This window comes from Primulina tabacum, chromosome 4 (genome assembly GCF_025594145.1).
Source record: "Primulina tabacum isolate GXHZ01 chromosome 4, ASM2559414v2, whole genome shotgun sequence".
Taxonomy (NCBI): Eukaryota; Viridiplantae; Streptophyta; class Magnoliopsida; order Lamiales; family Gesneriaceae; genus Primulina; species Primulina tabacum.
In genome coordinates, this window is record NC_134553.1 from 4,336,702 (window position 1) to 4,360,273 (window position 23,572).

At 37.9% G+C, this 23,572-nt stretch overlaps 5 protein-coding genes across 5 annotated transcripts; 1 reads left to right on the forward strand and 4 right to left on the reverse strand.

Annotated features, from left to right (window-relative positions):
* Positions 1-949: 949 nt before the first annotated feature.
* LOC142542609 (uncharacterized) lies at positions 950-3,708 on the reverse strand. Its single transcript, XM_075649334.1, has 3 exons — positions 3,690-3,708; positions 2,376-3,011; positions 950-1,822 (listed from the first exon to the last, which is right to left on the reverse strand). The coding sequence occupies exons 2-3, from the start codon at positions 2,995-2,997 to the stop codon at positions 1,185-1,187; spliced, it is 1,260 nt and encodes a 419-aa protein (XP_075505449.1). The 5' UTR covers positions 2,998-3,011; positions 3,690-3,708; the 3' UTR covers positions 950-1,184.
* Positions 3,709-5,214: 1,506 nt separating this feature from the next.
* On the reverse strand, positions 5,215-6,653 carry LOC142542610 (GLABROUS1 enhancer-binding protein-like). Its single transcript, XM_075649335.1, has one exon. It carries the CDS (start codon positions 6,578-6,580, stop codon positions 5,393-5,395), a length of 1,188 nt encoding a protein of 395 aa, XP_075505450.1. The 5' UTR covers positions 6,581-6,653; the 3' UTR covers positions 5,215-5,392.
* A 7,684-nt stretch (positions 6,654-14,337) lies between these two features.
* LOC142542612 (oxygen-evolving enhancer protein 3-2, chloroplastic-like) lies at positions 14,338-15,607 on the reverse strand. The gene is made up of 3 exons (XM_075649336.1): positions 15,259-15,607; positions 14,702-15,000; positions 14,338-14,606 (listed from the first exon to the last, which is right to left on the reverse strand). The coding sequence occupies exons 1-3, from the start codon at positions 15,560-15,562 to the stop codon at positions 14,508-14,510; spliced, it is 702 nt and encodes a 233-aa protein (XP_075505451.1). The 5' UTR covers positions 15,563-15,607; the 3' UTR covers positions 14,338-14,507.
* Positions 15,608-17,373: 1,766 nt separating this feature from the next.
* Positions 17,374-19,594, forward strand: LOC142542614 (transcription factor bHLH115-like). The gene is made up of 5 exons (XM_075649338.1): positions 17,374-17,685; positions 18,448-18,510; positions 18,722-18,799; positions 18,887-19,049; positions 19,191-19,594. Exons 1-5 carry the CDS (start codon positions 17,531-17,533, stop codon positions 19,440-19,442), a joined length of 711 nt encoding a protein of 236 aa, XP_075505453.1. The 5' UTR covers positions 17,374-17,530; the 3' UTR covers positions 19,443-19,594.
* Positions 19,595-19,929: 335 nt separating this feature from the next.
* On the reverse strand, positions 19,930-22,574 carry LOC142542613 (sulfite exporter TauE/SafE family protein 5-like). The gene is given in 6 exon segments (XM_075649337.1): positions 19,930-20,459; positions 20,541-20,690; positions 20,772-20,903; positions 21,695-21,964; positions 21,966-22,145; positions 22,147-22,574. Coding segments are annotated over 6 exon segments (1,380 nt in total). The 5' UTR covers positions 22,486-22,574; the 3' UTR covers positions 19,930-20,150.
* Between the last annotated feature and the right edge of the window lie 998 nt (positions 22,575-23,572).

The window sequence follows — 23,572 nt, forward strand, 5'->3', positions numbered from 1 at the left end:
TTAATTATATTTAATTATTTTACAAAATTTTGCAAATATTTAATTTTTATTTTAAAAAATAAAATAGTGGCTAAAATATTTATATAAATCAGATGATTTACATTATATAAATTAAGTTGTGTATTATATACTCCGAGGCATGAAATTATGGTTACAAAATATATTGGTTTTGGATTTGGTCAAATGCTCAGGCACACGAGCCGAGACTATAAATATTTTGTTTACTCGAACTCGATCGAGTATTCATTTTAAGCTTGTGTTCGTCTCATATATATGCTCGAAAGTCTGAATTCTATCATATAGATCTTAAGCCCGGGCTCGAGCTCGGGGTTGTTTAAGTATTGACAAAAATCTCTCTTATTTTTCATACTTATAAATGCTCGCGAACTTGAACACGACAACTTCTAATAAGCTTTCTGATGAACACGAGTTCATCACGATGTACTCATGACCCACAGTTACTTGAGGCAAAAACATCGATCGCGGATGCACAAACCGCAAACAGGACTCTTGTGTATCAAAATTTTTCTGCTTGAGTTTGCATTTTCTTGGATGATTTGATTTATTTTGATTGCGCGAATGGAATCTAATTTGTAACCGGCTGAATTTGTGAGACCCATGATTGACTAATTTTTCAGATTATTATCATCAAAGATTCTGAATCTTCATTCGTAGAACTTCTAATGAAGGAGAAAGGCCTGAATGCCACTGAGGAATTGTTCATGAAGCAACTGCAAGAAAATCCGAGCATTTAATTGCAGGATAATTTCTCTCCCTTTGATCTGATGATAATTTACCACTTTAGGACTATGTGATGAATTAGATGCCATTTGCGTTAAGGTTTACCATTGAATCACCTCACAATTCAGATACAAAGGGAACCGACACTGCTTGCAAGGAACGAAGATACCGCAAACTTGACCAATATTGTTGGCATAATTAAATAAAACACAAATTTATCACAAGCATTGCATTCTTTTTTTAGGGGAAAACAGAAAAAGAGAGTTGCGAACCTGAGGTTTCAACTGTGGTAAAAATGTATGGTAACAAAGTTAAAAATCTACACATAATCCAGGAGAAGGTTAAAAGAATTTATGTTACCGAACTCTAAGGATCGTATGATGTAATAATGCAGAGGCAGATTCATCTGTGGAGTGTGTCTCTGTTCATTCCCTATTTCGCCTCTAATGCTTGTAAATCACCACAAAGCAAGGAAGCAGAGCTCTGGGGCTGAGCAAAGAGAGTTCTTCAATATTCGAGTGAAGCCCTACTTTTCCAGCCAACGAATCAAAACCTGATAGGCCTGCAATCTCTTCTACATTTTCCAGAGGCCTGTGCACTCTTCCTGCTATGACTCTGCACACTATAAGCGCTTTCTTCATGGATGGGACGCTTTCTTCTTTGATTTGGATTGATTGGAATGCTCGACTGCTGGTCGAGCATGTGAATATACCAATGCTGTTACTCCTTGATTCTTTCTTGGTCGAAAACCCGTGTCTCAAAATCTGGCATACAATGCATGTGTCTGATGAGCATAGGGCGGCGGCACCTTTCATGCCTAATGAGCATTCGAGGGTGGAGCCATGGAATCGTAGAAGCTCATTTCCATCAGCCATGCAGCGTGGATGCTTCTTGGGTAATTTGTTGGCTTTGATTTTCACCAGCTCGCGGTATTCCTCGAACTGTGCTATCGCATTCTGCATGTTGTGGACTTTCAAGATTCTTTCGATGCCTCTGGAGGAGTTTTCCGGCTTGTTGCAGCTGCCTCCACAGATTATTTCCACAATTTTTCTTGAGGAGTCTCCTTGAACTAGTTCAGTAACTAAAACATAAATGTTCAAAGAAATTAAGTTGTCTAGTGGGAAGCTGGAATTGAGATGGTGCCTACATAATTCAATTGAGACAAGCGCCAGGCACTGAAAAGCCACTATCACTAGAGGTGACGGTTCCATCATTGACCAAACCGAAAAATTACATGCATGAAAAAGTTCATGTTCATTAACTGAAGTGGAATCGAACTAACTGATATTCTTAGTAGTTCCAGCTGATTTACCGAAATAAAGAAACCAAATTACCAAACTAATCTGGCCTAGCTGGGTTGGTTCGATTGTGTCAAACTTTTGCATGCTGGTGCTATTATGATGGATGGTGAAACGCGAAGAGAAAGCCACCAAATACCATAACAGCTTAGTTAATATCTACGTTGATGACGTTGATGACGAAACATGTAAAAATTGCATTAAAAAAAAAACAAGTACTTCATACGCAAGGCTAAAGCCATGAACCTTTAGTATCAAAATCTAAATAAGAATACGCAGAAAAAACTTGAAAATTAACGAAAACTTACGGCTAAAAATCAAAACTTAACATCTTACCGACATGTTTGGAGAGGTGATGCTCCTCCACAGCTTCCCACTTGACAAATTGTTCACCACATTTATGACAGAATAATTGAAAATCGCCCCCTAAAGAACATCTTGGCCTTGTGACAACTGCACCGAATCCAGAACCCCTCGTGGAAAGGCTACTAGACGTCCTCCTGACTGGGATCCCGAAGCCACCTGGCTTCCTTCCCGTGCCGTGGTGCACCCGTACAGGGCCCGGAGTTCCAGGCTTCACTATTCCAACAAAATCCGAAACATCATCGGCTACGCCACCACCACTCTGTCCTTGAAAAACGTAACCCGTATTACTAATCTTGAGTTCACAAGTTGAATTATTGTGCACAACTTCATGAGTTATCGGATTCAGGAGTTCACTGCTGCCGATGGATCTTGGGCTGCAAACTGTTGGCTTTTCTGTATGCCTCCTGCTTCCATTAATCACCATATCTTTTAGATTTGCAATAGACCTTGAACAACCCGAACGGTTGCCACGGTTTCTCTTGGTCACAATCTTGCGCAGATTTTGGCTTCCATTACCCTCTGGATCATGTACGTTTGTGGGCTCTGATTTGCAGCGCAGAGACCTCTTTACAGCAAACCAAACAGCAGGCATCCTCACTTTGCTCTCTGTCAAAAATACAAAATTTCAAGAATCAGCTTTTTTGGTTTCTTGTTCGGTGAAAAATTATCAATTGAAGAATACATTACTGGTAATTGATATTGAAACGGAAAAGGATTGGCCAAACCATACATGGTCCCCTTCGCAACTAATTCATTAAATTGAATAATAAACACTGTTTTCTTTTAGTAGACATGATAGTTAACAGAGAGAGACCACCGGGAAAAAGGGCCATAGCCAACACTATCAAAGCAGACAATTAGTTTCTGATGGTTTGCTTTAGAATTTTTGTTTCTTTCTAATTCTTCGGTATTTTATTTAAAAATTGTGAAATCCTGGCGTTAATGTAGATGTTATCAATACAAGGCATAAATGTTAGATACACTCACTAATATGACATTCAACTGCTTCTAGCCTTTATATCTGCCACTGTTCATGTAAGGCATTACAGCCACATGTCCCAGTTCAGATTCCTGCCCATTTGTTACTGCTAAACAAAATCAAAAGTTTTTCTATAATGTATCTACGGACACTATTGTTCGTTGGTCTTTCTGACGGTGGTCTTTCTGATGTCAAGATTGTAGACTTGTTCGATGGGTCTAAGAAAATGTGAGTGGGAACGAAGTGGAAAGACTAAATATATTTTTGAAAAAAAAGTTCGTTATTTTTTTTCAAATTCTACATACATTTGAAAGTTGTCATTTGCGGGAACTGAGCCCTGTTGCTGAGTCAAAATGGATTTTATTTGAAATGCGATAATGACTCGAATTTTTTCGATTGGAGTAGGGCAATCTATTCTGACTCGACTCCTCGATGTTGGGTGTTGCATTGACTCTTCCTATCACCGGAGTTGATTTTAAAGACAGCCAACAAAACCTGAGGTATATCCTAGCATTGGCCGCCTTCCGTAGGAGCATATTTTGTGCTTTCTGCATAGCTGTTAGACATGTGTGCGTGTGATCTTACAAAAAAACAAAGCAGATACCGGCGAAAGATAACAAACGACATCTAACTATAATACATATGTCATTATTAACAATAAAAGGGTGGATTGAAATTTGAAATGCTAACTCGGTCGAATCCATCAACAATCTGCATTTGACCTTTTAATCAATTACACTCCCATTTTTCATAAGCTTTATATCGTCAGGGGGAATAAATGTATGATCTACAGGGAAAGATCATATTTTTATGCATTCCCATATACAATACAAACTAGATAGCATCCTGCTTCTAGGAAAAATGAAGCTGAAGCAGAAATAATCAAGATTGCAATAACAAGTGCCAGGCAGAAATTTTAAAAGCTAAAAAGATAATCGCAATGAGGTTATTGGGGTGGGGTAGGTTGGGGTGGGTAGGGGGGGGTGGGTGGAATAAAACTGCGAACCTCACCCACAATTTTTCATTACATTTATCGTGAGAAACAGAAAAAAATGACATGAACTGCAGCTCCAGTTTTGATAATCCTCGAAAGGATTAAGCATTCAGTAATTATACAGCAAGTATTTCCTCAAACATCAGACTCTGTCTAATACCCATACATAAAAGCAGGAAACTATTTATGGATCAGAATCATGGCGTACAAGGATAGATATCGTGTTGATGCATTTTCAGTCAAACACACTAGATTAGCTCGATAACCGGTATAACCAACATTATTATCGAAAAAGGGTAGGTAGCTCCATCATCCACATTTCAGTTGAAATTGCATTTGTGATTTGTACACACCTCTTTAATAACTGGTCAAGTGTTTTCTTACCAGTAACTGATAGTGTGACACTTAAAAGTGTAAAGCACAAAAAATGAATAAAGAAAACTTCACTAGGCTCAGCCCTATTTCTCTACAGAACATTCAAATATTCGCTCTAAGTTTCACTTGCACAAAAGACCAATTGCCCCAAACCATTCGGTTTGATTCTCGGAAATGCTTTCACAACCGTAGTTAAACTAAGAGACCTAGTGGACCAACAGGATGGCTGACCTATACAAGCTTTGAATCCGGATGTATCATGAGATAGGTAAAAGAGACATTTTGAAGGCTTAGTGTGAGTGAAATAATGCACACATTGAAAGCCGAACAACAGTAAAATTATCAGAATGGAACTACCACGAACATAAGTATAAACTGGAAACCACCAAAAGAAGAAAAAAATCAAACAAAACCAAACCGACCAAAAATAGCATAAACACTTAAAAATTCTTAAACACGAATTAAAAAGCTTATTGGTTAAATAGAAATAGTCTGCAGATTCACATAACAGTTAACAGGATATAAAACACTTACGATGGTAAACTAGAAAGCTAAAGACGGATTTCACCCTTTGGCTGACAATATAACTACTAAGACAACTCAGAGATCAACCAGTAAGTCATTTACAACTTCAAATTTTCAAGGATAGGTAGACTTCAAAACATCCAACACGAGCTTCGTCTGTGCCCGCAACAAGTCCAGCTTCTTCAGATGGAGCTCCACCTCCTCTTGTCTATGCTTTCTCCACTCTCTTGCACCTTCCAGTTTTTCGTCTCCCTCAAAAAATTCTGCCCCAGCCCTCAAAATCCTCTCCTCTACAGTCTCACTATTGGAAATCAATCTCTTCGATCCCAAAATGGTCAATTCACAATCGGCATTCTCCAAATTCTTCACTTCCTTAGAATGCCCATATTCAACAACGTTAAATTTTCCGCCCGTATTCTTTCTTGCAGCACCCCCATTCGCCTTTGGACTCCCCGCTACTTTTTCGACCACAGTTTCTTTGCCCTTCTCACTTCCCCATACAATCTTTGACAACTCGTAAGCTTTTTGCTCGTGGGGCTTTGGGAAGGTCTTATCTTTACCTTCTTTCTCTTTTCTCTTGTTATTCTCGTACTTCTTTTTCAGCCTCCTGATTTTATCCTGTAACTGAACTCTAGTCACGTCTACATGCAGATTTTTCTTAATGAAATCGTGAAAAGCATTCAAATCACCAACCGGATCGGACCTCTTCTTCTCCGCATATTCAGCCATACCTTCGAGAATCGCAATCTCGTCATCCTCGCTCCACAACCTCTGAAAAAGTAATTTCTTTGACTCATCACCAGTAAAAGCGGATTTCTTAACCAAACTCTCACATTGGGGTTCCAGTTTTTTCTTAGACCTCTTGCTTTCCTTCGCCTCCGTCTCTTTCCCTTCCGCAGGACGTTTCGCGCCGGTGGATTTAGCAGTAGTGGAGGAACCTGAGGCGTTGGGTTTAGATCCCAGCTTTCCAACGGCCTCAGGTTTCTGCGGGCTATCCATTGGTTTGGAGGCGAGAGGTTTGACTTCGGGGTTCCGTCCCTCAGAGTCCGATTCGGATCCGGATTCTTCCTCGTCAGACGAAGATTCAGGCTGCTGGGGATTTGAAGTGGCCAGAGGTTGGGGTTTCTTGGGTACAGCAGGCGCCGGCAAGGGCTTCTTGAGAAATTGAGACTTGCCGTCTTCAGGTTCGGAGTCGGAGTCGGAGTCGGAGGACCCAACTTCTTCAGACGAAGCTTCATCTCCTTCCTCGCCGGATTCAGTTTCGGACTCGAAGGGTTTCTCGGGCTCCCGATTTTTTGCCATTATTCCGAGAGAGAGAATGGGCAGTAATTAGGAACTAGGGTTTATAAGAGAGTGGAACGAGCAGAGTGATGCAAATACTACAAAAAAAAATTGATTATTTTTTATAAAATTATGCAACATTATAATAAAAAAATTAATTGTGATGACGTAATGTTAAATATTTTTTTATTTTGTAATAATTAAAAATAATTATTTTAAATAAGTAATGTAGAATAATTAAATCAAATATTTAAATTGTGTGTTTAGAAATTAAATTTGAAAATATTGAAATTATAGACGAAATTAAAATAAATATTTTAATTTAATAACACACAAATGTTGAAATAAAACGAAGCGGAACAAATTTTAATCCAAATTTGTAAAATAGAACACACAGACACATGTCATATTGATATTCATTTACATTTAAGTTGATATCTATTATATGATACTATGTTGTGTCTTGAAGGATTTTGGAAACTCGATTTGATCCGCCTTATGTAATTGCTGACATCGAGAGTGGAGTCATATCCCTGGGCACGGTCCATTGACGCATATACCAGCTGGATCATATTATGTATAATATATCGATATTTTTACTTTTAATAACATGATATATTGTACATATTCATGCATTGCATTCATGCATTTCATAATCACACTTAAATGTCATATTTCATGGGTTTTTAGTCTCATATAGGGAATTTAACCCCCGTTGTGATTAGGATAACGGCCCTTACATTCATAATATTTTTAAAAAAAATTACAAGCACTGCTTTAATTTTATTATTTTCATATTTATATTCAGGACCTCTTTCAATTGAAAAGCCCTTATTTAGATGTCAATTATTTCCCATGGGTTTGGAATTTCGCTGGGAAAACCCGAAACGAGAAAGGAGGTCCCCGATTTTTTTGGGTTCGGGTATTTTAAAAAATCCTTGAAATAGTTTGGGGTGGTACGAGGATATTATCCTCATCTTCGAATCAGCATCGAAAATAATAATAATATTATTTTTTTAAAATAATAATAATATTATTAATATTGATATTAATATTATCACTAATAATAATAAGTTTTGGTTCGGAGATTCGTCTTGCCCTATTAATATTATTGAAATTGTGATGTGGATTTGATCTCCGTGATTCCAGTTCCCAAACCCGCCGCATCTTGCCTCATTAATATTTTTGAAATAGTGATGTGGATTTGATCCCCACAATTTTAGGTTTGGGGTTCTCTGAACACAAAATATCGGGGATGGAAAATTCTCCACCCCCACATCATTGTCATCACTATTCCAATCCATTTCGAGGGTGACGTTGGTCATTCGAAAATCAATTGGTAGTAGTGATATTTTATAAACTAGGGTTTATTTATGTTTTTTTGAAATCCAACCATAATGTATATTGTCTCCTGTTCGATTTTGCATCTCCTCACTTTCGCCATTTTGAACGCTTGGCATATCTTTTCCGATTATTCAAGTCATGTCATCACGGCCTACCTCTCCTCCATATTCTTGGAAAATATTTCTTCAAATTTTTTTAAAAATTTTGAACGTTTTCCAATTATTCGAGTCATGAAATCATGACTCGTGTATTCTCAATGCTCTCGAGCTTTAGCTTTTCGATGAATATTCTTCATTTTGAACGGCTTGCCAATCTTTTCTGGTCAGCTTTCCAAACATGATTGTCCTTTGGATCATCGAGTTGCAAGCTCTCAGTCTTCGGCTATGCTTCTCTTTCTGATATTTATTTATAACGAAGTAACTTTAAATTATGAAAAATATTCTTATCGTTTTACCAAATATTTTCATTTTTATGATTTAAGTCGGTTCAAAGGTTTAATCTCAGCTTGATCTATTAAAATTAAAAATCATAAAGCACTAAACGATTAGAACTATCTTTCTCTATAATAATCGTTAGCCAATTATTTGGATTTTATCTATAGGTAAAAAATGTTTGAAAAATCAAATACATAAGTATATATTGTTGCACAATATATCAAACGGTACAGTACAGAAAGGTTTTTATCAATAAAACCAGCGAGCAATATAGTGAAGAGAAAACAATAGAGAAACGATATAAATGAAGTAAACCAAACCGAGGCCTATACGAAGTACAGTGTCCTTAAAACATATTCGTCCCCTCCTGTATGTGCTTCGAGGATCGTCTTGGACGTCTGTTTCCCAGGATACAACAGAACAACCAGCAGTGACTTAGCACGAGACATTACTACGACGAACTGAAAACGTACCTTTACTTTATCACCAAGATTTAACGGAGGCCAAATGGAAAGATAACAATATGAAATGCAAGAGAGTACTTGAAAGAGATAAAATTTTCATGTGTTTGAAATGAGGAAATAAACACACTATTTATAAGCCCCAAAATGCACACCAAGAGTCATGCAAGATTAATTAACTCAATTAATCTTCCCATTAACTCAAGAATATGAAGAGTCAAAACTCTTCAATTAACTCAAGAATGTGGAGAGCCAAAAAACACTTCCACATTCATGAGACATAATTTTTATTCAACCTCTAAAATTGATTAAAATTTTCAACAATCCCCCACATGAATGAAAATTGATACAAAACTTGGTGACAAAGTTATGCAGTTGAATCCCGCATAGGATAGGTAGGTGTTCCCCTTTGAACCTTCCCTCGTGAAATATATTTGTTTTACTAGCTGACCAGTAGACATGTTGTCCTTGAACTGTTCTGTCGTTTATGTAAATTAAGATATACTTCACACAAGACTCTCCCTGATACTATTCAGTTCTCATGATCGTGTTCGTTTTGGCCATGAACACACGCCTGGTTCTGCGAGAGGGTCTAGAATTGAGCCTAGCAATTCCTTAGAAGCGGCCCCACTTCTCTCTCACATCGGTGATTCTATATTTATCTCATCGGAATCATTAAAAGTCGTAAGCTTATCCTCAACATTCACTGTTTCATAATAGGAATGGACTAGGGATAACCCCCACAGTGATTCTCCAAATTAGTGCGATTAGGTTTTCCCATTAAACCTAGTTCTTGGGATCTCCAGTCAGCGTAGGTTGGGTTTTTCTTCGCACCAATTTATTCTATAGGCTTGAGCCTCATTCTCCTTTACGATTTCGCAACTAACTCTCTGTTTAACCCCTTAGTTAGCGGATCCGCTATATTACCCTTTGACTTTACATAGTCAACAGAGATAACTCCAGTTGAGAGTAGTTGTCTGATGGTATTGTGTCTACGACGTATATGCCTAGACTTACTATTATACATTTTATTTTGTGCCATTCCAATCGCATATTGGCTATCACAATGTATGCATATAGCCGGCACTGGTTTTTCCCATCCTGGAACATCTTGTAAGAAGTGACGTAGCCATTCAGCCTCTTCAGCACACTTGTCAAGAGCTATGAACTCAGATTCCATCGTGGATCTGGTTATTACAGTTTGTTTAGAAGATATCCACGCAATTGCTGCACCTCCTAAAGTGAATACAAATCCACTTGTAGATTTTGAGTCTTTCATAAATGTATCCTTCAATAACAGCAGGATATCTGGTATAGTGTAGCACATGATCATGAGTGTACCTTAAGTATCTTAGCAATCTGATAATTGCTTTCCAGTGTTCAAATCCTGGATTACTCGTGAATCTACTCAATTTGCTTACTGCATAAGCTATGTCTGGTCTTGTACAACTCATTAAGTACATCAGACTTCCAATGACTCGAGAATATTCTAATTGAGACATACTCTCACCTCGATTCTTTGATAGATGATGACTGATATCTATTGGGGTTCTAGCCAATGCAGAGTCATCCTTATTGAATTTCTCAAGTATTTTGTCAACATAATATGACTGACTTAGGACTAGCCCTTCTGATGTTCTATGAATTTTAATTCCAAGGACTACATCGGCTAAACTCAAATCTTTCATGTCAAATCTTGAGTTCAATAATTTTTTTGTGGATTTAATCGTCTTATCATTACTACCAATGATAAGTATGTCATCTACGTAAAGACATAAAATGACATATCCAATTTCAGTGTTCTTTATGTATACACATTTGTCACATTCACTGAATTTAAATCCACTTTCCATCATGGCTTTATCAATTTTTTCGTGTCATTGCTTTGGTGCTTGTTTAAAGCCATACAAAGACTTCACCAGTTTACATACCTTATTTTCTTTTCCAGTCGCAGAAAATCCCTCAGGTTGTTCCATGTAAATTTCCTCTTCTAAATCTCCATTTAGAAAAGCTGTCTTTACGTCCATTTGAATTACTTCAAGATTCCGCAAGGCGCAATTGCGAGTATCACACGAATAGAGGTTATTCTCGATACAGGAGAATATGTGTGCAAAGTAATAAAGCCCTTCACGTTGATGGTGACCTTTAATTACCAATCTGGCTTTTAACTTATTTATGGTTCCATCTGATTTCATTTTCCTTTTGAAAACTCATTTACAGCCTAATGGTTTGCTTCCCGGAGGAAGATTTACTAATTCCCACGTATGGTTTTGTAAAATAGAATCCATTTCGGAATTTATAGCATCTTTCCATAGAGGTCCCTCAGATGAACTCATTGTTTCCTTGAAGCTTCGAGGTTCACTTTCCATCATGAAAGTGATGAAATCCGCACCAAACGATTTTTCAGTCCTAGCTCTCTTACTACGTCTAGGTTCAATATCTTGATCAAGCTCTTGTTCTTTATCAATTGTCTCATATAATCTTTTGGATGAACTTGATTCTTCCTTAGATTTGTATGGAAACATGTGTTCAAAGAACAAAGCATTTCTTGATTCCATTATCGTATTCTTGTAAATATCAGGTATTTGAGATTCATATACAAGAAAAAGATATGTGCTACTGTTTTGAGCAAATCCAATGAAAATGCAATCAATAATTTTTCGTCCTATCTTTACTTTATTTGGAGTGGGTACTGCTACCTTGGCAATACACCCCCACACTCGCAAGTATTGGTAGGACGGGCTTCTACCTTACCATAACTCGTATGGACTTTTATCTTGTTTTTTTCGGGGTACCTTATTTAAAAGGTAATTTGCTGTTAGAACAGCTTCCCTCCACATGTTCTGAGGTAAACCAGAACTTAATAACAATGCATTCATCATTTTTTCAATGTGCGATTCTTTCTCTCTACAATGCCATTTTGCTGGGGAGAATAAGGTGCAGTTCTTTCATGTTTGATACCGTGTTGAGCACAAAACTCAGCAAATAGTGATTCATATTCACCTCCACGATCACTTCTTAGCACCTTAATTTTCTTGCTAAGTTGGTTTTCAACTTCACTCTTATATAGGACAAATTTGTCAATAGTTTCATCCTTACTTTTGAGGAGATATACATAACAAAATTTTGTGATATCGTCAACAAAAGTCAGTGAAGTATTTATTTCTACCACGAGTTTGTACAACTTTTAAATCACATATATCACTGTGAATTAGATCAAGTGGTTTACTATTTCTTTCAATAGTTCGAAAAGATGATCTCGTCAGTTTTGCCTCAACACAAGTTTCACATTTGTGTTGTTTATCAATTTGGAATGCATGAATGCTTTTCATGTTAATTAGTCTACGAATTGTATCGTAATTAACGTGTCCAAGTCTACCATGCCATAAACAAGAAGACTCAAGCAAGTAAGCAAAAGTATTAACTTTATTCATCACGGGCTTAACAGCCATAACATTGAGTTTGAATAACCCATTACAAACATAACCTTTGCCAACCAACATTCCACTTTTCGACAAAACCACCTTATCTGACTCGAATACAATGCGGAAACCATGCTTGTTAAGAAGCGACCCTGACACCAAGTTCTTGCGGATGTCAGGCATATACAACACATTGTTCAAAGTCAGTTCTTTTCCAGATGTCATCTTTAGGAACACTTTCCCTTGACCCTTGATCTCGGAAGTGGCGGAATTTCTCATGAATAGCTTTTTCCCATTCATAGATTCCTCAAGAGTAGCAAACATTTCCTTGTCGGAGCAAACATGGCGAGTGGCACCAGTGTCGATCCACCACTTCCCTTGGGTTTGAACCTACCAGATTGACTTCTGATATTACAGCACAAAGATTCATATTAGAAACCTCCTGAGAAATGTTCTCTACCACATTTACCTCTCGGTTTCTCTTCGGCTTCTTACATTCAGATGCCTTGTGACTCATGCCATCACAGTTGTAGTATTTTTCGGAGAACTTTTTCTTCGAAATGCCTCCCTTGGGTCCCATGTTCAACCTTTTGTTGGAGGAGAAGAAATTTTTCTTTTTCGAGCTTTGACCATGCTCGACAACATTTGCCTTAGCGGCAACTGGAACTCTTGTTGTCTTCCTCAATACGAAGTCGAACAACGAGTTCTTGAACATTCATCTCCTTTCGTTTGTATTTCAAATAGATTTCGAAATCCTTCCATGCCGGTGGTAGCTTCTCAACAATAGCAGCCACTTGGAAAGATTCATTCAAAGTCATCCCTTCAGCGTGAATCTCGTGAACAATCACTTGGATTTCTTGAACCTGACTGATCACCATTTTGGAGTCAACCATCTTAACGATAAATTTCTTGGCCTCGACATCCTCGGTTTTGTATCTCCGATCCAGAGACTCCCACAATTCCCGAGTCGTCTTCTTTACATTATACACATTTTATAGCGAATCAGCCAAACCATTCATTTTCTACACAAGAAATATGAGTGGTGACATGAATCAATAGCACTAGCTCTCTACATATCTCCATCAACCACAACTGGTTTGGAAGCATCCTCGGTGAGAAACCTTGCTTACGGTAAGATAGATTAACATCTTCTGTTACTTCCTTTTGAAATTTGAGCCATCGAATTTCTTCGGTGTATCAGCATGGCTGACACATCGACAACAATGACTTTCAGAACCAGGGACTAACTTTTGGCACATTCGAGTCATTCGAATCAATAGCCAAGTCGTCAACAAATCACATATTGAGTAACAAAATCTGTTTTAAGTTTGTTGCACAATATATCAAATGGTACATTACAGAAAGGTTTTTATCAATAAAACCAGCGAGCAATATAGTGAAGAGAAAACAATAGAGAAACGATATAAATGAAGTAAACCAAACCGAGGCCTGTACGAAGTACAGTAGTCCTTAAAACATATTCGTCTCCTCCTGTATGTGTTTCGAGGATCGTCTTGGAAGTCTGTTTCCCAGGATACAACAGAACAACCAGCAGTGACTTAGCACGAGACACTACTACGACGAACTGAAAACGTACATTTACTTTATCACCAAGATTTAACGGAGGCCAAATGGAAAGATAACAATATGAAATGCAAGAGAGTACTTGAAAGAGATAAAATTTTCATGTGTTTGAAATGAGGAAATGAACACACTATTTATAAGCTCCAAAATGCACACCAAGATTAATTAACTCAATTAATCTTCAATTAACTCAAGAATATGAAGAGCCAAAAAACAATCCCACCTTCATGACAAATAATTTTTATTCAACCTCAAAAATTGATTAAAATTTCCAACATATATAACACACACTTCCAAGATAATGCAAGCTCGGGGTTTATCGGATAGCTAATGTGGACATATTTTTTTATTTTCTTTATGTGTAAGTACCAGATAAATTGCATTTTTGGTAATGTATTTATTTTTTTTATTTATATACATATATTTTTACATATATATTAACATATAATGCAGACTTGGCTCATTAGTATACATATCAATCATCTTTTTTCCCCGTTGGAATTATGATGAGATTCGAACGAGAGCTTCAGCAGTGCAAATTCAAACATACCATTTGATTTCGAGATTAAGATTTTCCCTGCAGTCAGGGAGCATATACACGTACGAGAGAACACGAGAAAAATTTTGAAATTGCATATGAGACAGTGTATTTCATAGGCTCGAAATAAGATCTTGCAACATTAATGTACACAGCTAATTCATTCTAACCAATCTTGGAAAGAACATCATTCAGTGTAGATACAGTCTCAGCATAGTACTTCTCCGCCTCGGGGCCGCTCTTGATCTTTGCCGCATGGTCCAGCTGATATAGAAACGAGAACAAAAGGAGACAAGATTTAATTGAGGAAGTAATAACCCGTGAATCAAAGAAGGGAATAGTTAGAGTTTCGGTCTTACGTTGCTGATGGTGGTGAAAAGCTTTCCAGTGAGGTCTTTCAGTGATTTTTTCTCCTCTTTGGATGGCTTGGCAGAGATGACAGTGTTGAGGTCGTAACGAAGTAAGGAAGCCTTTAGGCGAAGGTCCATTTGGACGTAAGTCCAAGCTTTCTTGTCGATGAAAGATTTCACATTCACTATGTCTTTGGCAGACTCCTTAGCACGAACTGCGGCTTGAGCTGGGGGCAGCGGCTGAATAAAAAACCGCTCGTTGAGTGGCAAGTCCAGGTCTCTTGGCTGGTCAGAGTTCAACGTTCCGGCTGAAATCCACAGGGTACCAAAGTGGGATCATTAGTCAGATCGAAATTCAATTTTCCATTGTTCAATTTCACAAATATCTTAGAGACCAGCATCTTTGTTACCTGATAGGCTAACTAATATCCCCTATCAATACGAAGACATAAAATAATTTTTGAAAGTAGAACTTTGGATATGGACCCGGGTTCTTCAAACAACAGTTTAACAGTGAAGTTAAGGGAAATGCACTATATATACATACAGATGCTAATTATACTTACGCAGCCCTCCGGACGGTGCTGGCGGCGGTCCAATCTTAATCGGCTTGGCTTCGATGGCGAGAACGCCTTGAACAAAAGATCCTGAAGCAATACCAGCCGCGACAAGACCCAACGCAGCTCTGCGGCTGGTGATCTCAATCTCAGGCTGCAGGTTGGCTTTAACACCGAACCCCGGTGTGGCCAGGGCAACTTTGCTTGCTCCCGGTCCATTCAAGCGGCTTGAGCCACTGAGCTGAAGGCTACCTTCCAGGACAGCTTGAGACGAGCCACGCAGGCCAGCCATTGAAGCCATAGCTTGAGCCATTTCCTTCTTACTTGTTAGCTCTCAGAATTTCGCAGGCACAAATAAGCGATTTTTAAGAAAGATATAATCTGATAAAGTCGTGTTTTTTTCTGATGTGTGATGCAGAATGCGTCTTATCCGACTCTGGATATGATCTTGGCCAATCAGTGTTTGAGCGCTTGAACATCCTCCCGAGGCAATGGGATTGAGACACGTGGATGGAAAAGATTTTATTCATCACAAATTTTTAGATGCCTAAATTTTGTCACTTGATGAGGTTATTAGGATATTTTTCCATGCTCCAATTAAACAACTGAAAAATATCTGATTATAGATATGAAAAATATGACACCAATAGTATACAAATTTTGTATATTTACAAGCGCGTATTCATCAGTACATGTTAGTTCCACTGAATAATCGATGGGTCATATTTAGATATATCATTTGAGATAAAATCATAAGAATAACATCTATACAATATGATATATTTGAGCAATAGCTCGTGATAAATTATAATTTTTTAAAATTTATTTTTCTATAGAATTATTTTTGTAATCTTTTATGAAATCAACTCAAATTAAATACAATAACATTGATGTATAAAAACTTTTTGTCCAATTAATTTAGTTTTCACCCGATCGTTACAAGTCCAACAATACATGAATAGCTCAGAAGTCAAACCTGTTGCGTTTATTTTAAAGTTGGGCCCAAAAGTTGCAAGCCCAAAATATGATAACATTCAAAGAAAGCCTAAGTTGCAGATACTAAAGTCCAATGGTTTGCTAAATACCTCTTATGAAGTCCAATAAAAAAATTTATGTATATGGATGATTCCATAATTATTGTTGGATCGGACACCAAAATTTCATGTTTGGGACGAAATCTTGCGTTTGAAATTCAATAATAAAAAAACTTTTCCTCCAACTCGAAAAAATAATTATGGCTTATCCCTTGATTGGATCTTTATGGAAGATAAAATATGTTAAATACGATAACATTTTATAATTAAAAACCCCTTCTGATACTATCTCACAGGTAAATTTTACAAGATGAATGTCTAATTCGACCCGGTTTATGAGAAAATATTATATTTTATGCTAAAATTATTACTTCTTATTTTAAATATGAATCGAGTTGATTCGTCTTATAGAAATAAATAATTGAGATCGTGTTACAAGATAGTGACTCAATACGATAATATATCAAACTACCAATTATCCCTGAGAAATTAAAATTATGTTTCAACAGCTGGAAAATATCATCACCTTATTTTATTTTATAAATCCATATAATTTCATTTTTTTAAAAAAAAATAATAAGTTTTATAAGTATAATAAATTCATGGTGCGTGTTTGAAATACGATATTATAAAATAGTAATATTATATATATACAATCAAATTTATAGAACAAATTTTATAACACAAACAATTATGTTAAGATTGGAACTTGGACCTAACTCAACTCCAAAAGCAATTAACACACCCTTCTCACGCCCATGAATGAACATCTGGAGCGTGGAGTTTGCAAATGACCCAATTATGGACAGAACGGGTGGCCTAATTATAGGCAGTCCAACACATAACTGTGGAACCTGGGCTCTGATACCATGTTAAGATTAGAACTTGGACCTAACTCAACCCCAAAAGCTAGCTCAAGGGGGGAGGATTGTCCAAGCCCATATATGCAACTCCCAAGTTATTTATCCAACCGATGTGGGACAATTAACAAATTATATTGTGATTATAAATTAAATTCAATACAAAATGTGAAGATATTCCAGTAAATTAATAAAATATAGATATAAGTTGCGGCGCCAACCCCACAGTAACAATTTGACGCCCAAGCTCCGCCCGCCATATATTTCCTTCTCCACCACTCGTTTCCTTGTACTTTTTCGCCCCTGTCCCGAAAATCCATCAAGATTGGCCAATTTTCCTGGAAAACCCTAAATTTTGTTCTTACTCGTCTCTCTTTCCTCGGGTAGATGGCGTGTGCGTCGGAGGAAAACCCCTCGAATTGGGTGTTTGATTACTCCTTGCTGGAAGATATTACAGTCCCCGGCGGCGATCTGCCTTCTCTTGACTCAAATTTCCAGTGGGCCCAAACACTCGATGATGTGCGCCCTCCAGCTTCTCTCAGGCGAGTCCCTCGATTTTAATCAACGTGATGTGTGAATTGCGTTTTCAAGGCCAGGTATTTGTGGGTTGATGAAAATGCTGCCTACATAGTTCTCTTTATCTAATCTGATGCCCGGGTACAGCTTCTGCATTTCGGGGTACAATTAGTTTGTGTATATTGGTTTAATTAGTCTAACTATCTTGCTCAAACTGGTTGAGTGTCGGGGATTTTCTGGTATTCATTTTTGTAAAAAAGTTTGTTCTTATTTTTTATTCATTTGTAATTTTCCCATTTGTACTGGTATATACGGATGATAAATTGGTCTCTGGGTTTGTGTTATGCTGTTAGCATATTTCCTAACCATATCATGCGGTACAAACTAACGAAAGCATCAGACAATATATCTGGTGATCATATCGTTGATTAGACTAAAGGGCAGGCAACGAATTGGTAGCGGTTGCCTTTGTTGGCATCTCTCTAATGCCGAGTATGTTAGTATTGAGTTTGAGCCCAGGGTTCTGCTGATCTTTGAAAATTTGCGACTTTGTGTCGGAGTAGCGACTGGAGCATTGCATTGAATTTGTATACTGGCCATATTCGTGGACTAATTTCACATGGTTTCCTTTTGAAATAATGTAATGGGTTAGTCTGTGATGAAGATTCTATAGAATGGAAATCGGAATACTGGCCATATTTTTTTGTTAGTTGTAGATTGCTTGATTCAACATGATTGCAGACATGATTGCTTTAGCATTTTCTAAGATAACTTGTGTGTTTGTTCAGTGTGAAATTTGACAACTGCTTCGGAAATCTGGATGCCACGAAGGAGTCTGGCTCTAGAAAGAGGTGTGCATTAGCATACTTGATTTTTTTTATGCTTGAACTCATGTTTCGACGTCTGCATTCCTAGTGCACAATCATTGGAATTTTTTTTATTCTCTTAGCATTAATTGCCACGGAATTAATGAAATTCTGATCTGTTATTGATTCTTTCTCACATCTTCAATGATATGTTTTGAATTCCTGTCCTGTAAAAATCCAATCGATTTTCATATAGGATGAGGTTGGGAGTATGTGGTGCACCTGATTCCAAAGCCTACAAGGAGAAAGTGCGACGAGATAAGCTGAACGATAGGCAAGCTTCTTTTGGTCTCACATCTATATGTTTGTTCGTGGATTACCTACAAACAAACTTTAACGTTGGATTTTGTTTAATCTCAAGATTCCAAGAACTAAGTTCCGTCATAGAACCTGGGAAGCCGCCTAAAACAGATAAAGTAGTTATATTGAATGATGCTGTTAACATGGTTATTCAACTGAGGGAAGAAGCCCAGAGGCTACAACAATCATGCAATAAATTACAGGAGAATGTTAAAGAACTTAAGGTGCATACTTGACTTTCATTTTTATCTCTCTCGGACTATAATTTGATAAAAAAATTTATATATGAGGATTATTAATACATCTAAATTCAAGTGAATTTGTTTATGCTAATGCTGATTGTGTATATACTTCAAAACTTGTAGGTGGAGAAAAATGAAATAAGAGAAGAGAAAACGAAGCTTAAAGCAGAGAAAGAGAAACTTGAGCGGCAACTGAAAGCATTGAACCCTCCACATGGCTTTCTACCTCATCTCCCTCCTATTCCTCCCCCACAGTCTATCGGTAGCAAATTGGTGCCGTTTGTGGGATACCCTGGGATTTCTATGTGGCAGCTCATGCCACCCACTGCTTTCGATACTTCAGAGGATCATTCTCTCCGCCCCCCAGTTGCATGACACACTAGACATTTCGTCGGTCTTCTTTTAGTTTTCAAAGCTCGTGGTGACGTAGAGAAATAAAGATTTTCTTTGAGAAAACTTCAACTTGTGCGGCTGCTGGTGTGACCTCCATTGATTATATAGTAAGATTATTCTTTGCTTACTAACTATATATGTATCACTCTTCTAATTGATGCTGAAATGAGAAAATTTTACTCATGTTTGTTATATAATTCAAATGTGCTATAGAGTCAAGTACTTGTGATAAGATGTTGCATTTATTTTGGCAAAAATTCATGGCCAATATTAATTTTTTTAAGATCATTGCTTATGATTTTATATCGTATAATTATTACACATTTGTATTCTAACCGTCTACGACATTTCTGCTGTACTTAAATGTTTGCTGTGTATTAGCCCGCCTAGTCTTTGGATTTAAATTGCAGAACGGAGTATGAAGCTTGCGTCCTGATATTTATGGAGTTTGGGTTCCTTTTCCAACACATTGGAACCTAATATTTAGCACTGTACACATTGGAAAATGGACATGGACCAGCCTAGAAATTTAGTAGAGGGGTGCGAAATTTGATGAAACATACAACTTCAACCACAACAGAGCGACAAATACTAGCGACATTATTCTATAACCACGGCTTGATTCACCACAACAGAGTGATACAAGCTGAGGGCTAGTGTTTTTCTTTGGCAGAGCCTAGAAGTCAAAATTTAACATGGTGGCTTGAATCCCATGCTTCTCCCACTACTCAAGTCCCTCCAGATATCCATAGCCCCAAAACCAGTTATCAAAATAGTACTCAAAGCCATCACGGTCGCAACCGAGAACACGATAAGGGAAGCCCTCCCGTGTTTCTTTATAGCCCTTTGTACTAAGGTCAATCCAACTATCGAGGCGACAAAACAGACGTTTGCATAGGTTAGAGCACCATGTAGATCGTCCATACCCAACAATAAGTATTGAATAGCAGACATGGTCGAGGAGAAGAAGACCACAGATGAACATGTTGCTGCAGTAACCTGAGATAGGCGATGCATGTGTGAGGTAGGTACTTGAAACCCAGAAACTGGTAGTTAGAGAATGATAGAAACAGGGCTTACTTCAGGTTCCATTCCTAATTGGAGAAGAAGCGGACTTATAAGCATCCCACCTCCAATTCCAAAAAATCCACCAAGAACCCCTGCTAGTAGTGTCATCGTAGGGAACAGGAGCTTATGGAACGAGCACGGATCGATTTCACCCCCATCATCCTTGATAAAGAAACAGAGTTGGTTTTAGTTTTCCTATGAAATGCAGTGGAAAATTCCAGAAATGAATGTTCTTTGAAGCACCTGCGGTGTGGAAGGAGCATTCAGACCATCTCGACGGTACAGTATCCATGCAGTGAATGCAACAGCAAGAGGAATTTGAATCGATGAGATGATCCAGTACAGTCTTCCACAAGCCTGGATATGGATGATACCCTGCAAGTTTTGACTGGAGTCACATGTTTTGCCGCAACGTAGGTTCCATGCGACACGAATTCCAAGATCGAGCACCAAGAAATCATTAATGGGACAATTAAATGCACGAATACATCCTCTTTTCGTTACCAACGATGATTTGCTTCTTCCAGCAAATGAAAGAAAAATATAACGCCTCAGTAAAATAAATTTAAACAGAGGGTGGCCACGCGACCTTGGACTAAGCAACTTGAATATAGGGTGGGTGCCTGGACTTGATTTGTGAAAGCAAGAAACCTAATGCTCCAATATTAATTTCCTCAAATCATTAATTGGGTCTGAGTTTATAATAATATGATTAAAAAACCCTTTTAACTTTATCATCAGGCGGAGACTCGAGATAGATTCAAATCAGTACATTATATATAGATATATATATATATTATAATAATATATAAAATAAATGATGGCTTCGGAGAGGATAACAAGAGATATACATCAAAATAGTTGGATTCGATGAATTTAATATTGTTTGGCATTGTATACTGCTGGATTCTCACTGATCTGCTGATGGGATGGATATTCACAAGTTGCACAACATATTCTTAAATACGCGGAAAAAGATAACAAATAAAAAAAAAAAAAGTGGATCCGAATTTTTTAGTTTCGCCCGCTTATCAATATAAAATATAATTTAAAAAATTATATTTAATTTTATATAAAGTATAATATAATTATAAGTAATAATTAAATAAATTATCTATTAATATATATTCATACTTATTCAAATGATTAAAGAGAACTGAACGTACTTGTCCATAGCGGTTTCCTCGAATAAGATACAACAGCAGGAACGAAAACCAGATGATAACCAGCTTACCAAGCTTCATCCATGGCATCCCTGCAGATCTCCCTTTGTTCAATTTTTCGCTCAGCAATGGGATTTTCTCGCTTCTACCATCGCCATCATTCTCCCCATTTCCAAATTCCACGCACACATTTTCCCTACCCCCTTCCGATTCCAAATTCCAGCACAAAACCCCCGATCTGCATGTCTTCAAGGTGGAGAAAGCAAGAAAACTTGGCAAAAATCACGATGATAAGCCACTCGGGGAACACCTGATTGCATATCACACCGCAACTCACTCCCAGCAACATGCATGGCTCTGACAAAAGCGCGATGTCGACATTTATCAGAGCCTTGCCGCCGGGCTTCCGAAGTCCGGACCATACATGACCAGCGACATTGGCTGTGGATCCTCCATGTGACCATGAAAGCCGAAAAGCTGGAAGCGGTTTTGAGGTCCAACCCGGCGACGATAGACAAGATGGGTACGAACAAGCCGCCTCCACCAATCCCTCCGGCGCTGGAAATGACGGCCGCCATGAAGGAAAGAATTCCGGCGAAGACAAAAGGAAAAGTTGGTTTCAGGGCTGTGTATAGTAAATGTGCTCCTCCTTGTTGAATCTTCATTAACCGGGGGTCAGCAGTTGTGTTGGGACGCTGGGGGGATTCTGAAATTCGTTTTGATGCATGTGAACAATCAAAGGTTGTGGAGAAGATAAGAAGGACAAAGAGAGATTTGAGGAATTCGGACATCATTTTTTCTTCTTGAAGTTTGTCTCTACTCTCTACAATGGTGTTTGTATCGATCGAGCAGAGTTGTGAGGTAACTGATAAATCCTTTTAAGCGTTTTATAGAGGAAAGGTGGCAAAAATATAACATTTTTGGTCTACTTGGAATAAAAATATATCCAAGACTTTTTTGTCGGTTAATACTGAGTAGTTTTCTATTAAATTTTTTGCCTATTTTGAGATATGAAATCCATATTTCGAAAATATCTTGTTCATCGGGCAAAAGTGATACTATATGATGCCCTGGAATGCCTCGGGTCAGGGATAGGCCCTGGGACTTCTCGGGTCATGGAAGCATATCCATGGTTGATGTTCGGGCCAGGATGGGATGCTCTCAGACCAATATCATGACAAAATGGATTAATGTCGCGAGCCATTGGACCACCCGGGACATGATTTCTCCAAGATGTGGAATATCCGAGCTCTTCTGTAAATTTACCTGAGAGGCATTCTGCTCGGTCACCTCGATATGAGTGAAGTATTTAATGCCCGCCGATAAACAGTGTGTATAGCCGACCTATCTCCGACACTAATGCAAGTGGTCAATGAATCAAGTAGTCTGGATGTGACAATTGTGCGATTTGACATGTCAGAACAATAGGGTATAATCAGTCACCCTATTATAATTAATGCTCACACACAAAAAACGAGGTCATCATTGCATCATCTACTATAAATATCAGGTTCTTTACTTGCATTTACTCTCAATTCAGAAATTGAATACACATTAAATACTCTCATTTATTGTTCCACACCAATTTCACAGTCATCATTTGGCTACATTGGTTTTATTGCTTGAGTACCCTGCTGACTTAAGCATCGGAGTGGTCACGCCGGACACCCCTCCGGCGCCCATTCATGTGGTCACTTTCTGTTTGCAGATCTCACAAATCGGACCGAGGAGTTGCGAGATTCAAGCCAGGCGTCCAACTCATATTTCCTTTGATATTTTGATAGTTTACCCGGCAGAGTTCCCGACCCGACTCGTCCATTTCGTCCGGATTGCATCACTATATATATTAAATATGGAGAACATGTTAAGAATTCAATTCAA